The sequence below is a fragment of the Trichoderma evansii genome, assembly GCF_050947405.1.
Source record: "Trichoderma evansii strain SZMC 28006 chromosome Unknown GGI43scaffold_1, whole genome shotgun sequence".
In the NCBI taxonomy this organism is placed as follows: Eukaryota; Fungi; Ascomycota; class Sordariomycetes; order Hypocreales; family Hypocreaceae; genus Trichoderma; species Trichoderma evansii.
This window is the reverse complement of record NW_028145205.1, coordinates 608,126-622,226: the sequence shown is the minus strand read 5'-3', so window position 1 is coordinate 622,226 and position 14,101 is coordinate 608,126. Positions and strand designations below refer to the sequence as shown.

The window sequence follows — 14,101 nt, the reverse complement described above, 5'->3', positions numbered from 1 at the left end:
GTGGCAAGATTTGAGGTACTAAATACTTGATCTTCACTACATTTCAATGAGTGAACTAATGTCCTGTATACCTAATTCAACGACAAAGAAAACCTAGGAAAAACAGCTGCTCGCCCGGTAGATGCACCTGTAAGGAGGCGGCCCAACAAGGGACTTGTGCACCTCAAGAGGGGCTCTGGCTCACGCTGCAAAAAGGCCACCTGTAAACGGCGAGGGCGCTGGAAGGGGCCCTTTCAGCGCCTACACAAGGGATGCCTTAGCGGGCCTTTTTAGCGGGCTCGCGGACGCTAAAGAAGCGCACGTCTCTGCGTAGAGTGGGTCGAGTGGCACTGCCAGCTGCCACACCTGCTGCAGTGATCGACAGAGGCCGTGACCTCGTATTTTGTGCCGTTTGCATGAATGCTACTGTAGCTAGCAGTAGCTGCTCTGAGAGTAGCATTTGCTCTTTTTCTTCCGCCGCTGATTCTTCAGCTGAGAGAAAGAGGGGCCGGAATCTTTATCCGACGAGCATTAGTGGCTGAAGAGGATGCGGTGAGCCGTTTATGCCAGTAGTGTTACTACTATGCTGCAGGATGTTGGAGAATCTAGAACGAGGACACGGCATATCGGATGCTAATATTAGACCACCGATAGGAATTGATACTCTGCTATCGGTCTACCTGTGCAGAGTCGCTGGCCACATGGGGACGAATGGTACGAGCACCTTTACCTGCATGAAGACAAAGAAATATATTGTTGGTTGCGACATTCAATTAACATTGACTCAGACTCGGACTCAAAGTCAACGCTTTGACTTACTTCTTCATCTCTGGTGTTCTCTTCTCCTCATACATCCATTTCCCTCCCTCGAACAGGAAACTCCTACCACTCAGGGCAAAGAAATAAGATTAAGCCACAGACCCTTCGGCTTCAGCCAGCAGCGAGTAAAAACATGTTACGATAATTACTGCTCAGATAATCAGAGAGCGACGTTACCCGTCCTTGCCAAGGGCATGTCACGTCGTGATACCACATCAGAGGGAGCTGCTCTTCCATCCTTGCCAAGGGTCCCATCCGAGCCCTCCCTCCAGCCAGCCGGCTCTATACCGGCGTCCCGAAATCGTTTATGCTTAGTCGTAGGATTACACGAAAAATCTACGCAAAGTACAAACGCACGGCTCTGGTTAGATCTTTGGAATGCAGAAGAAAGCTGGATACCCTTGCCCAATGGCCCTTGCATGCATTGCCACGTTGACGGAAGTGGAAACTTTGTTGGTTTTTTTTTCTGCAGAGCACATGCTCGCAATATAGAATCCGATTACAATTCGTGCTCTTGGGCCCCAACAAAAGATGAAAACACCAAAGAGCCGCCGAGCATCCGAGCTCTTTTCCTGCTGTTTCTTGTCCGGCATGAACGGTGGTGGCGCGGAGCTCGTTCGATTCTCTTTGCCAGCGTTGCACATCAGCTCACACAGACTTACAGCGTAACACTGACATGGCTCGCATCTCCTCTCCATCTCTGGTTTCGCAGGTGGCTATGTAGGTAGGTCGACAAGCATCCAACAAACAGCCTCCGCCCCCAAATGCATCTCATCGGCCTCTTCGGACCTCGTATAATTCGTCCAGCACCATAGTTAGTAATGGCAAAACTAACTCATGCCAATGCCTTGATAACGCAAAGATGTTAAAATTAGTAGTAGTAACGTCATGTGCTATGCGGGGGTTCAACAAGCAAGATATTAATGCGAGATATCAACGGAAGCTTGCACGACGATATCCGTCAGGGTTCTCGTCATCCACCGCAATCACTTAGCAGATCGATCCATCTTGTGCAATCTGCCGGCCAATTGACCGTATCCGGGATCCTTTGGATCCTTTGTCCCACGGTTGCTCTCGGATCCAACGGTGAAAACCTCAACTTTTAGGCTTTGCTGCGAGCCGCATGCTTCTCTGCTTTCTTCTTTATGTCGTGCTTCCTGATGAGAGAGGATGAACGTGGCTGGAGTCATACAAACGACGCAATTCCCACTGACCGCTTGTGCTGTGCTAGTCTACACAGACTTGGCTGCAGCCAACATAAAAGCCACAAGATATAGCCTGCAGAGGCAGTGTAATTGTGTATCGTGAGACTTTGCCACGAGCGTTTGCCTCGGTATGCTCACCTCTAGCCAGCGAATATTCATAGACAAGCATGGCGGGCATTATGCGCCTAATTGCGTCGATACAATCTCATAACATTGAGATATAAGAGAACAACTGGTAATAGCTTAGAGTTCCGCCCTCTCCATATAAAACACTGGAGAGGAAATCACGCTGATGATGATCATCTTCCCCAGTCGCAAGTTGCTTACATACTTGGCTTACTAAACACAATCTACAAAGCACATACAGCTCAAGGCACTTCGTATAGCTATAGTGTTTAAAGTCTAAGTTAGCAAAAATATGGTTATATAAACATCTAAGACCGTCCTATAGGATGAATTCCGCTATTACTGCAGCTAAGCTTATAGTCTTTTAAATCGTGCAGCCGTGCAAATGGCCAGCCAGGAACCAGGAACCATGACTTGCCTAACCATGAAAGTAAAGCCACAATGATGTGTGGCCCACGCTGAAGGATCGACTAGCAGCGTCATGATTGGCACGCATGAAAGACTGGGTCACGCCGCCATCTTTGAGGCAATGATATGTCGCGCGAAACCGCCATTTGACGATCTAAAACTGGGCAAGAGATGGAAATTCCCCTCATCGCGACGCGCGGCAAACTGTTGCCAGATATGCTTTAGTGAAATGAGATGAACTGGTAGACTGCTAAGGAGAAAGTGAAGGCTTGAATATTTAAATGCTTCTCGTGATAGCTTACACTGTCAGCAAGAAACTGTAACCCTTATCCCTTTGAAAGATTGCCAAAGATGCCTGATGTTCAGCCTCAATTTCACGACTCTGACGAGTATCCTCGTCCCGATTTCCAACGCACTGGATCACGCTGGCTGTCACTCAACGGCCCCTGGGACTTCCTCTTTGACGACGACGATGTCGGTCTAAACCTGCGCTGGCAGCAGTCCGGCCTACCATCCGAAATTGCCATCAAGGAGACGCTCGCAATGAGGGAAGCAGAAAACCAGTCGGAAAGCGACGCCATCACGCAGCGCATCGCCTCCGGCACGCAAGACCTCATCAAGAACAACGTCTTCACGCGGGGCTCCTCCGCCGCCGTCAACCACAAGCGCCCCATCACCGTCCCCTTTGCGTTCCAGTGTCCCGCATCGGGCATCAACGAGCGCGGCATCCACGAAGTGCTCTGGTACGAGCGCGACATCTCGGACCTGCGCAACGCCAGCGATCGGGAGGAGGGCCGTCGGGTGCTACTGAGATTCGGCGCCGTGGACTATGAGGCGTCTGTTTGGCTCGACGGGAGCCTCGTCGGGAGCCACCGCGGCGGCCATGTTCCTTTTCAGCTGGACATTACTGACGTCTTGGACGCACAGAGCCGTGACGTGCATCGGCTGACGGTCCGGGTGTATGATTCGGCTCACGACTTGACACAGCCGCGGGGGAAGCAGTACTGGGGGGCACAGCCGGAGAGCATCTTTTACACGCCTTCGGGAGGCATCTGGCAGTCTGTGTGGCTGGAGGTTGTGCCGGCGGCCCGAATTGCGGACAGCAGCTATGGCACTGTGATTCGGTCGAATGACATCCATGCGGGAGACGTTTACTTTGACATTGCGGCACAGGGCTTGCAGGCGGGTCACAAATACGTGGTTGAGGCGGACATCAGCTTTGCTGGCCAATTGGTCTCCAAGTCTGCCAAGGTGGATGTTAAAGAGGGATCCGGCAAGTTTAGTTTGAGTGCTCGTTTGTCAAAGGAAAACATTTCTGCTCTCGCCGAGTCGGTACTTCAAGGTGCACCCATAGATGATGCTTCCTGCTGGCGGGATGGCGTCGCGCTTTGGTCACCGGAGCATCCTCAACTATATGACCTCTCAGTCAGGCTCTTCGATTCATTCTCAGGGCGGCAAGTTGACGAAATCAAGACCATTACGGGCATGCGATCAATCAAGTGGTCTGACGGCCTGTGGAGGCTGAACGACGCTCCTTACTTCCAGATGTTGAATCTGGATCAAGGCTACTGGCCAAACTCCTTCATGACTCCTGAATTCTCTTACAGCCTGGAAGTAGATATCGAATGCGCCAAGAAGATGGGCTTCAACGGATGCCGAAAGCACCAAAAGGTTGAGGATCCGCGGTTTTACTACTGGGCAGATAAAAAGGGATACCTGGTCTGGGGTGAAATGGCGAGTGCCTATCAGTTTAGCCGGGAATATGTTGATCGTTTCAACCAGGAATGGACAGAATCGGTCAAGTTGGCAATCAACCATCCCTCGGTGGTGACTTGGACGCTGGTGAATGAGAGTTGGGCGTATACGTCGCTTAAGGATGATGTTGAGCAGCGCAACCACATTCGCAATCTCTACTATTTGACCAAGTGAGTTTATCCTTTGTTACTGCTGCATTATGCATGTGCTCATGACATTTTAGGACATTGGATCCCACGCGGAGCATCAACGACAACTGCGGCTGGGAACACGTCTGCACCGACCTCACCACCTTCCACGACTACAGCGACGCTCCAGAACTAGAAAAGACATGTGCAAGCCTAGACGCAATTCTTGGTCCAAAAGCTGGACGAAACATGTTTGTAGATGAAATCCCAAACGTAGACAAAGGTGCTTCTCATAATCCTACCGCACCAATTATATGTACCGAGCTTGGCGGAATCAACATTGCGTTGGGCAAGAAGGATGCCGATGGCGAGGAGTCTCGCGACTGGGGCTACACCACCGCTACTGATCCCGATGACCTCTTGAAGAGGATAGAGAGGATGGTCAAGGGCGTTGCCGGAGGCGGCCATTGCTGCGGATTTGTTTGGACACAACTGTGAGTCTGAGTATCAATGCATGTAAATTTTTGGCTGCTAACTGAAAACCACTAGGACGGATGTCGAGCAGGAGACAAATGGCCTTTATTCGCAGAGTCGGTTCGAGAAGCTGGATGCAGCAAAGGTTAAGGCGGTTTTTGAGGAGGCAGCGCAGATTTTCTATAAGAGGGTTAATGCGTAATTTATAGACTTGAGATAGAGCTATAGAATTGATTTGAGTTGAATAAATAGCATTCAAGACGTTGATGAAAGCTTTTCATAATGTAAATATATGTAATCTTGAAGCTGTATATATAAAACAGTAATACTTGGGAGTATGAACTGTCAAGATGAAAGAGCGACTGCTTATCCGATAACTCAATGTAGATTCTGTATGTGTAGAAATATAAAATATCCAAGATTATTCATGATAAACATAATACCTTTTCTTAAAAAATATCTACCCATTCTGACCTTTTCTTCTCTTCATTCTCCTACCGGGTACGCAGAAGCTCGTGACTCTAACATACGTCTCCCAAAGTAGGCTAGGTTCTCTTCTGGCGCTAAAAAATGCTAGCGCGCACAGTAGTACTATAATGTGTAATGTATGGTAAGAACTTTCAACGAAGGGGATATGGTGTAGGGGTATCACGTTTGCTTTGCATTGTTCATTCAATACATTGCCTGTAAAAGGTCGGGGGTTCAAATCCCTCTGTCTCCACGTGTTCTTTCTTTTTTGCGATTTTTTATAGGTTCCCATCAAAGAATTTTATATGCGACAGTTATTCTTTTTATTTTTCATCAATTTTTTTCTTCTTCTTCAAGCTGTACTGGGCGATTGCAATTACTAATCCCATGAGACATTGGAATCCTGCCAGTACCTTCGTGTTCATGCATCTAGGTATGCATTCATGCGACACCCCATTTTGTATATACACGCTGACATCTTAGCATAGCCTAAGAACTAATAAGTCATTCTATATTCACCAAGAGAGGGTATTTGTTATCAGAGCGCTATTTCTCAACATTCTATACATGGCAATCGCTTAGTCATGCATCTCGTGATGAATCGAATAAATACATGTAATCTATCCACTCTTCAAAATATCTACTTTGTCAACTTTTCCAGATGCATTCCAGAGCATTCCAAGTTTCTCCATAAATCGCAATCAATGACCATTCAAAGATGTGACTACATGACATATTGACAGCATACTGGGGCGCCTGCGAATTGACTAAATGTAGATATCTGACGCTTCGTGTTTAGTTGACATTACAGTTTGCTCAGGAGCTTTGACAATGGTAACTGTACCTCCGGCATTAACTCCTTCGATGACTACTCTATGCTTCAAGAAGATTGATTTCTTTTCTATCAATATGATGCATTGCTCGCTGGTGAGCCGAGGGTGCTGCCTTTGATCATCAATCTTGGAATGCTCAAAGCGGAACGCAATGCGCAAAAAGCTGGTGATAGCCTCTACACAAACAGTCATGGTAAGCACTTTGTTTATATGGCGAAGCATTATATGTCCTGGAGTAGTAGGAAAGATTAGACTTACCTCCATAAGTTTTCCTATGGTTTTTAATTTTGTCAATAGCTTTTTCGAACTGCAAGTTGAATCTGAAACGTGCCTGGTTCACGTTTTTGCAATCCTTTCTCCAGGGATTACCTTCTACCCCAAAGGCCCATGGTAGTTCTCCAAAAATGGTCTCGAAGACGCTGACACCCAAAGACCAGACGTCGGTTCTCCCATCATACCCCAGCAATTCATGCTCGGGAGCATGGTACCCTACTGTCCCGCTGCTGCCAGGTACTGCTTCAATTGTGCTTTGACCAGCGGGGATCTCCTGGACAGAGTCAATACCAAGGATTACCGCGCGAGGAGGGCGCAGTGACGACAAAATCGCGGGTTGATCTATTTCATCCATATGGAAATCGAGAAGTCCAATGTTTGCGGGGTTTACGTTCGTGTGAATGATATTATGCTCATTCAGGAAAGCCAGGACGCGAAGGCAATCGTGCAGAATCAGTTCTATCTTTGTGTTGCTGTTACAACCAAGTTAGTTTTTGTTCCCAACGAAGATCTCAATGACTGCCGATATTGAATTTGCTTACTGTGTGCGCTGGGGTAACTGCGATTGAGTTAGGCCAACAAAAGGCTCCAATATGAGATGGTATTCGTGTACTTCTCGCCCCGGTATGTGAATGTTTTCAACCATTCTCAAAATGTTGCGATGATTTTGAGCTTTAGCTTCTAGTGTGATCAACTCCATCAGCGCAAATTTCTCGCGTACAGAGACTGCTTTATCCGTCTCAGCTGCCAGGCTCTTGACGGCAACTATCTTTTGCCCATCTGAGCTGACTGCTGGGCGTATGCTGCTCCCCGTGCCAGATGTGACCGTGTAGTTTCCAATCGTCAAGGCATTCATCGAGCTTGGGGTTGGCGCTGCTTGGTGTATTTCATTTGTGGGTTGGTCGCTGCCATACACAGCTGTGAGCATATTTCGAAGTTTCTTCTGACCATCATCTTGGCGAGAGTATGGGGTGTACTCGAGGGAATACTTTAGATCTCCAAGGCAGATGAAGTTCTTGGCCAGAGCACAGCCAGCAACGCTGCCTCGGGAAGCCATATAGCACTTGTTTACTATCATCGAGCTTCCAGACTCAAGAGTAATGGTAGCCAGGCGCGTCTCTTGAGCAAAACTAATAGTAGCATGTCGCCTAGCAACATTGCTCTCTCGTTCTGTTGTGAGCAACAAGTCGACGTCCGGTTTGGTAAGAGACGCAGTCTTATTACTCAGCCGTCCAATGATCCATTGGAAGTTGGACCCGAGCGACAGGACACTCTCATCAACAAAGAAGAACCCATCCTATATCATCATGGGATCAGGATCTGGGCCCATGCCACGGGACGGTGTTGCAAATCCTGATGTCCAGCTTTCAGGGACTGATTTCCACGCGGCATATCGAGAGACTGCAGGGTCATGCACCCGCTCGTCAGAACACCAGATAAACTTTGCATAATGGTTTAGAGCATCAGAGTTACTCTTCTGCTCATTGATGAAATCAACAACGCTTGAAAATGCCAATTTGGCTGCCTCGTTTTCCGGCCGAATGGCGATTAGAGCGTGCGCCGCTGGACTATCCTTGGCGAGCGGGACCCGACTGTGGGCATCGTTGAAGCCTGAAAATACCATGACGATTTAGATGCTGAATTTGGGGCATGAAGAATGCAATAGTGTAATTGACTGTAGAACTTAAGGTAAAATAAGTAATAGCGGGACGAAGCAAAGAAACGAAGAACTCTGCTGCTGAAGTGAAGTGTGAAGAAAGTAACAATTGAATGGGAAGAGAAAAAAACCCACTTTGTTTATCTTTTTTTTTTTTTTTTTTGTCAAAAGACCTTTTTTTATCCAAGAAGAACATATCTTGTCAGTGACACAAGCTGATATGGTGTAACAACACCACACGTGAAAGCGTTTGCTACTGCTACCAGCCAATTCACTCGGCAGCCTTGACATTCAGTGCTCACCGCATATTAGTATTTTTTATTTTTTTATTTTTTGATATCTTCTCTTTTCTATATGACTATGAATTTGAATCCATCCGTTTTCGCCGTTCTGGTAAAACAGCGAAACTATGAAGTACCTACATGTACCTAAGAAGCGTAAAGGACGTCGGCGCCATCAAATCCTCCGTAAGAGACAATCAGCTCGTCGGCTTGTCATTAGTGAGTAGTGGGTTATAATAGTCTTCACGGTGTAAGAGTCAAGTCTCAGGCTCTTATGAACAGGCTTTCCGAGTCGGCATTACATAGGTAGCTGGGAGAATAGGTGTGTAAGTGGTTACAAGCATTTGGCAGTACCTATTAAGCTTAGGTTGTATCTATAGAGTTGTACATTGGGCCAAATAGGTAAGGAAAATGGAGGCAATCACAGAATTTCATGAATAAAAAGACATCTGCAACACTGATAGAATAATATTAATAATATTACTTACAATAAATGTAATTCGAATCCCGTGAGACAACAGAACCAGTCCGTGCAAGACATAGAACCACATGGAATTCTCTCATTCCTGCTCACCTCTCTCTCCGAGCTTTTGCCGCCACCAGCGCCGTCCAATCCGTCTTACAGCCCGCAGATGCAACCTCCAGCAATCCTGCAATCCGCAAGCCTGGCGGGGCATTACATACTTCGTTCACTTAATCCCTAGGCACAGCTCCATCTTTCCCGAACATACCGCTCCGAGGCATAATAGTCCCGACCGGTGGGCTCTCTGGTCTAGCTAGTGCTACTTCTATTAAGCTCGCATTCCCCCCATCTCTGCCGGATCGAATTCCGCGATCGCCTTAGCTTTCTTTCTCGCTTTGCTCTAGAGAGGCTATTTTCTCATACTTCGCCATGGAATACGTCGAGCACCGCATGAACGACGAGGCTGCGAAGGAGGCCATCAAGTAAATAACCTTACCAACACATATTGCTATTTTACATCAAACCTCAGCTAACAATCCTCCTCCAGCGCCGGCCTCTTCTCACCCCTCAACATCCTCATCGCCTCCATCATCCTCTACACAGCCTACTCAACCTTCTTCTCCAAAACCGCCGCGCCGCAGCTCCCCAAACCCCCACCACCCGCCGTCTTCAAGATCTATAACCCGCACACCCTTCTGCCCTTCAACGGCGAAAACGGCGCCCCCGTCTTCATGGCCATCCGCGGCGCCGTCTACGATGTCTCGCGCGGCCGCAACTTTTACGGCCCCGGCGGTCCTTATGCGAACTTTGCCGGCAGGGATGCCAGCCGCGGCTTGGCCTGTGGCAGCTTCGACGAGGATATGCTGACCAAGGATTTGGACGGCCCGCTGGATACCCTGTCTGATTTGGGAGCGGAGGAGATGGAGGCGCTGAGGGGATGGGAGGAGAGATTTACGGAGAAGTATGATATTATTGGCAAGTTTGTGTCGATGAAGGAGTTTGAGGAGCTGAACAGGAAGGAGTAAATGGTTTGAGAAGTTCTTTTTATAAGCATATTTAGCAAAATGGGATAAGCACCGCAGTTTCCACAATTGAAAACCAAAACAGTCCTTTTTATATCAACGTAGATATCACATCTACAGACGAAGAGATAGCGCATGCAAATGAGAGAAGCAAAGATTCTATTCGATTCAAAGATGGATTCTTTTGGGATAAGATAGCTGAGCCCTGTTTTTTGCTTTCGATTTCAAACGAATAAAGATATCAAAAAAGAGGTTACATTCGGGCCCAATAAACTCCATTGCCATGCCGTTTCTCAGCTACGAGAAAGGATCTCAAAAAAGACACAGACAAAAAAAAAACAAATAATAACAATCAGGCCAGGAGTTCTATGCTCCTGGACCCAAGATTCGACATTCCCTTTTTGCAGCACTCTTTCCACGCAGAGTTACAAGTAGACAAAAGATGACAAAAGGAAAAAAGCTAGTAAAAGCAGCCACAGGAAGGCTTAGGTCAAAAAAGACAAAGCAAAAAAGCAGCATATCCCCCCAAAAAAGCCCATCTATCGTGCTTCCCAAAAGACCCTATCTGAATCTCCCGTACTCCTCTCTTCGGGGCTCTGTTTGTCTGTCATAAAAAAAAAGTGGATTATATATGTCGAGAAGTGGTTGGATATATGCGTCATGTGTGATATGTATGATATTTAGAAGGGGTTAAAGGAAATCGGGGGCGGCGGGCGTAGTTTTTCGATGAATAAATGCGTGGCATGGCGCCATGCTGGAAATCGAAAAGATTCGCAATAAAACGGAGATGAAAAGCTCGATGAAATAGGAAATGGGGTAATAAGTAAAAATCGTCTCGTTATATCTCCAAAATCGATGCCGCTTCCATCATCAGAGTCGCTGTTTTGTTGATATATGAATTAGCCCCGTCCCATAGTTCCGCATCGACAAGATCGCGGATGGCAGGGAAAAAGGCCTCGTCGTAGCCAGACCACAGTTGCGGGCCATACACGACGTGCTTGAATTGTGTGCGATTAGGGATCTACAGTATTCCCGTTAGTAAAAACAAGCCATTAGTTTTTTGAGAAAAAGACAACTTACACCGCCACCAAACTCCAAATCCAACAGCATCGACTCAAAGTATCCCATCTTGTTGTTATACGCAATTCTTTTTCCGCCCAGCTCTTGCGTCTCCCACCCTCCGCTTCTGTGAACCGAACGGTCCCACTCAAGCTCCCACTTCGAAAATTGCTCTGCCTTTGCTGAGATTGTGGCGGCTGCATCCTTGAGTTTGTCGAATTTGAGAAAATCCTTCTTGTTCTTCTTCTCTTCCTCCTTCTTCGCCCACGATTCTAGGTCGCCGATCCAAGACTGAAGATTTCGGCCGTAGTTGATCATGTCAAAGGGCAGAATAGGCCTATCAGCCAGGTCGAGGAGGAGGAGGCCGACAACTTGAGCCAATAAGCCGTGATAAGTAAAGTCGGGATCGATGACCTGCTCCATCAGTTCAAAGTTGTCGTAGCTGGAGTGGTAAGGGAAGGGCTCGCCGCCAAACTCCAGGTCCAGCGAGCTTGTGCCAGCAATATCCTGGAAAGCGACGTAATCGCTACCTGCTCCCAGGCCCTCGAGCTTAGCACCACGACGGTCCCAAAGATCCTTGAGAGTAGTGTTGAAGTTCGGGTCGACGACTCGGTTAATAGCGTGATACAGACTCTTTTGGAGCGGAGGAGAGCCAGAGGCGCGGAACTCAGGTCCTGATACAACAGTATCCAAGTTGATGTAGGCAAACGCATTCTCGCGCAGAGAATCCACGTTTTTCTCGACAAACTCTGTAGATCCAATGAGGTTATACTCCTCGGCATCCCACGACATGAACTCGATGGAACGAAGAGGTCTCCAACCCCGACTAACAAGGTCGCCGAATATGCGTGCCATTTCAATCATAATGGCTGTGCCTGTGTGCGGATCGGTCGCACCAAATGACCACGCATCTCGGTGGTTACCCAGGATGATCGATTTGGCCGACTGCTCCATGCCTATGATCTTGCCGTAAACGTTCCAAATGGGCTGCTTCTCATTTTCATCCTGCTCGTTCTTCAGACGAACAATTGGGGATGACGAGTTTCCGGTCCACCACTCGCCAATTTCGGGAACGCCGCCCTTCCAGGCATCCGGCACTTTTTGTCCGAAACCTTGGAGATGCTGTAACAGAATCTGTGCGTCTCTCCAGGCAAGCGGAAGACTAGGAATCTGGACAAGTCCCTTTGCTTCGTTCAACTTAATGCGAGGCACCTCTTTCTTACTCTCCCAACCTGGAGTCAGGACATCGCCGACGACCCAGCTCATTAGACTGACGGCGCCTCTCTGAACACCGTCTTCCGGCATATACCGCCCACCAGGGGCGACATCACCTTTGAGGAAGCCGTCGTCTGCAGGATCGCTATAAATCAAACATCCTGCAAAGCCCGCCAACTCAGCTCCCTTAACTTTGAGAGCTCGATCCGTCTGCGTGCCGTAATATCTGACGAGAGCAATTGCCCCTGTCGGATCGATACCCAAATCCTTAATTTTCTTATAATCTTCCCTTGATCCGTAATTTGCGTAAATTAGCGGGCCTTTAACATCACCGGATTTGGAATGTCCATGGAACGCTGGGGTTTGTTTCCCAGCAGTCTCTCCGCCACGCTCAATCTCCTCCAGTGCGGCTGTCCAAATCGCATTCTCGCCCTTTTCGTCCATAATCTGCACGGCTCGGCCGCCTTCACGAGGGTAGTTGAGATATACGTAGTAGTCGTCCTTCTGCACCACATCCAGTCCAGCCTTGTTGAACATTGCCTCCACATCGAGTGCCGTCGCATAGTCGCCCTCGGTACCGGCAATATGTGCGTAGCTCGAAAAGATCTTTACCGCGGCGCGCATTCTCCTGGGGTCGACGGTTCGCTGTAAATGGACTCGAAGGTCCTCTGGGTCGAAGCGCAGGCCTCCATTGTTGACGCCATTCGTCAGGCCGGTCAGCATGCCGCTCGCAAAGAGGAAATACATGAAGCCGATGACGAGAGCGAGCGCTAATAGTCGCGCAAACGTTACCAGCACCATCATGCTATTGACCTTGGGGAAGGCGAAATCTTGCATCCACGACCTTACGTTGTCAAGATTGTCTGTGTCGACAGCCTCATCGTCGGGAGAGGAGCCCGCCGATGCCGACGCCCGCTGCGGCAGCTGGATGCGTATCCGAGGCATCCTTATCCGCCAGGTCCATTTCCATGTTGGCAGTGACAGCTTGAAGCCTATCCGCTTCCCCCATAGTGAGCTTCCTCCTGTGCGATTTGGCTCCTCAATCTCCAGCTCCTCCATCTCCCGGCGCACCTGGTTCGTTTCGTCGGCATCGCTGTCGCTCCATAGGTCCTCCTCGTCTGATTCTACCGTCGGCGGCCGGTAGCCATTAGGCCGTCTGGAGCCTTGTGAGTTTTCGCCGGAGCGAGGCAGCAGTGATCGCGATTCGGTCTCGGTCGCGTTGCGCTCGTCAATAGGATCTCTCGTGGGTGCTGGTGGCGGCACCCAGTTACGACTGCTGCCGGCCAGTGCCTCATCGTACGTCGGTGGCACCGGATCGTAAAACGGTACCTTTTCTGAAGGCATGATGGGCTAGATTAAGAAGAAAGAAGAAACAAAAAAATATCGTACACAAACGCGATTGCGCACTCATCCGCAGATTGTCGTCTATAGTTAGGCGAGCTGGAATGGGTTTGGACGAGCACGCGGTGTCGAGGTGGCCATTCAGATCGAAGGGGGGTTTCTGGTTAGGCTAAAGCAGGCAATCAAACAAAAACGAGTGTCGAGAATGAGAGATGGTAAGTTGGACTGGTCGAGCTAGGATGTGGCGACAAGTATCAAAGAATGCGAAGAAGTAAAGCGTCGTCGAAGAAAAAGTCGGGTCAAGAAGGCCGCATATCCAAGAAGAAGAAGAAAGGGCTCGCAAGGCTGATGGTCGCGCAGCCGCTGCTGGAAAATCGCTGGTTGGAGATGCAAGAACAAGAGGCGATGGCGGCTTACGAAGCCCAGCCAGATGGGAGATAAGGGATGACGATGCTGGAAAGCCGGGGGCTCCGCTCTGCTTCAAGTCTCGGGCTCTGTCTGGCACTGCTGCACCGCCTACTGGGGAACACTGTTCGATCGCTGAACTGGACATGCACAAGGCAAATGACAATGCGGAGTAAAATTGGTGCAATAA

General features: G+C 48.7%; 5 protein-coding genes and 1 non-coding gene across 6 annotated transcripts; 4 read left to right on the top strand and 2 right to left on the bottom strand.

The window, feature by feature from the left end:
* The first annotated feature begins 249 nt into the window (after positions 1-249).
* Positions 250-1,726, top strand: GGI43DRAFT_4922 (uncharacterized protein). Its single transcript, XM_083209901.1, has 3 exons — positions 250-693; positions 768-1,522; positions 1,661-1,726. Exons 1-3 carry the CDS (start codon positions 691-693, stop codon positions 1,665-1,667), a joined length of 765 nt encoding a protein of 254 aa, XP_083065822.1. The 5' UTR covers positions 250-690; the 3' UTR covers positions 1,668-1,726.
* Positions 1,727-2,682: 956 nt separating this feature from the next.
* GGI43DRAFT_389663 (glycoside hydrolase superfamily) lies at positions 2,683-5,166 on the top strand. The gene is made up of 3 exons (XM_083204231.1): positions 2,683-4,462; positions 4,516-4,914; positions 4,970-5,166. Exons 1-3 carry the CDS (start codon positions 2,889-2,891, stop codon positions 5,094-5,096), a joined length of 2,100 nt encoding a protein of 699 aa, XP_083065821.1. The 5' UTR covers positions 2,683-2,888; the 3' UTR covers positions 5,097-5,166.
* A 356-nt stretch (positions 5,167-5,522) lies between these two features.
* GGI43DRAFT_t13 lies at positions 5,523-5,615 on the top strand. Its single transcript has one exon. It is a non-coding gene; the product is annotated as a tRNA-Ala (tRNA).
* Positions 5,616-6,129: 514 nt separating this feature from the next.
* On the bottom strand, positions 6,130-8,092 carry GGI43DRAFT_378222 (kinase-like protein; the record flags this gene model as incomplete). Its single annotated transcript, XM_083202662.1, has 4 exons — positions 6,130-6,371; positions 6,454-6,941; positions 7,011-7,765; positions 7,844-8,092. 4 exons carry the CDS (start codon positions 8,090-8,092, stop codon positions 6,130-6,132), a joined length of 1,734 nt encoding a protein of 577 aa, XP_083065820.1.
* An 847-nt stretch (positions 8,093-8,939) lies between these two features.
* On the top strand, positions 8,940-10,114 carry GGI43DRAFT_4842 (cytochrome b5-like heme/steroid binding domain-containing protein). The gene is made up of 2 exons (XM_083209889.1): positions 8,940-9,351; positions 9,417-10,114. Exons 1-2 carry the CDS (start codon positions 9,299-9,301, stop codon positions 9,892-9,894), a joined length of 531 nt encoding a protein of 176 aa, XP_083065819.1. The 5' UTR covers positions 8,940-9,298; the 3' UTR covers positions 9,895-10,114.
* Positions 10,115-10,378: 264 nt separating this feature from the next.
* GGI43DRAFT_4838 (M28 family metallopeptidase) lies at positions 10,379-13,592 on the bottom strand. The gene is made up of 2 exons (XM_083209888.1): positions 10,972-13,592; positions 10,379-10,912 (listed from the first exon to the last, which is right to left on the bottom strand). The coding sequence occupies exons 1-2, from the start codon at positions 13,507-13,509 to the stop codon at positions 10,730-10,732; spliced, it is 2,721 nt and encodes a 906-aa protein (XP_083065818.1). The 5' UTR covers positions 13,510-13,592; the 3' UTR covers positions 10,379-10,729.
* Between the last annotated feature and the right edge of the window lie 509 nt (positions 13,593-14,101).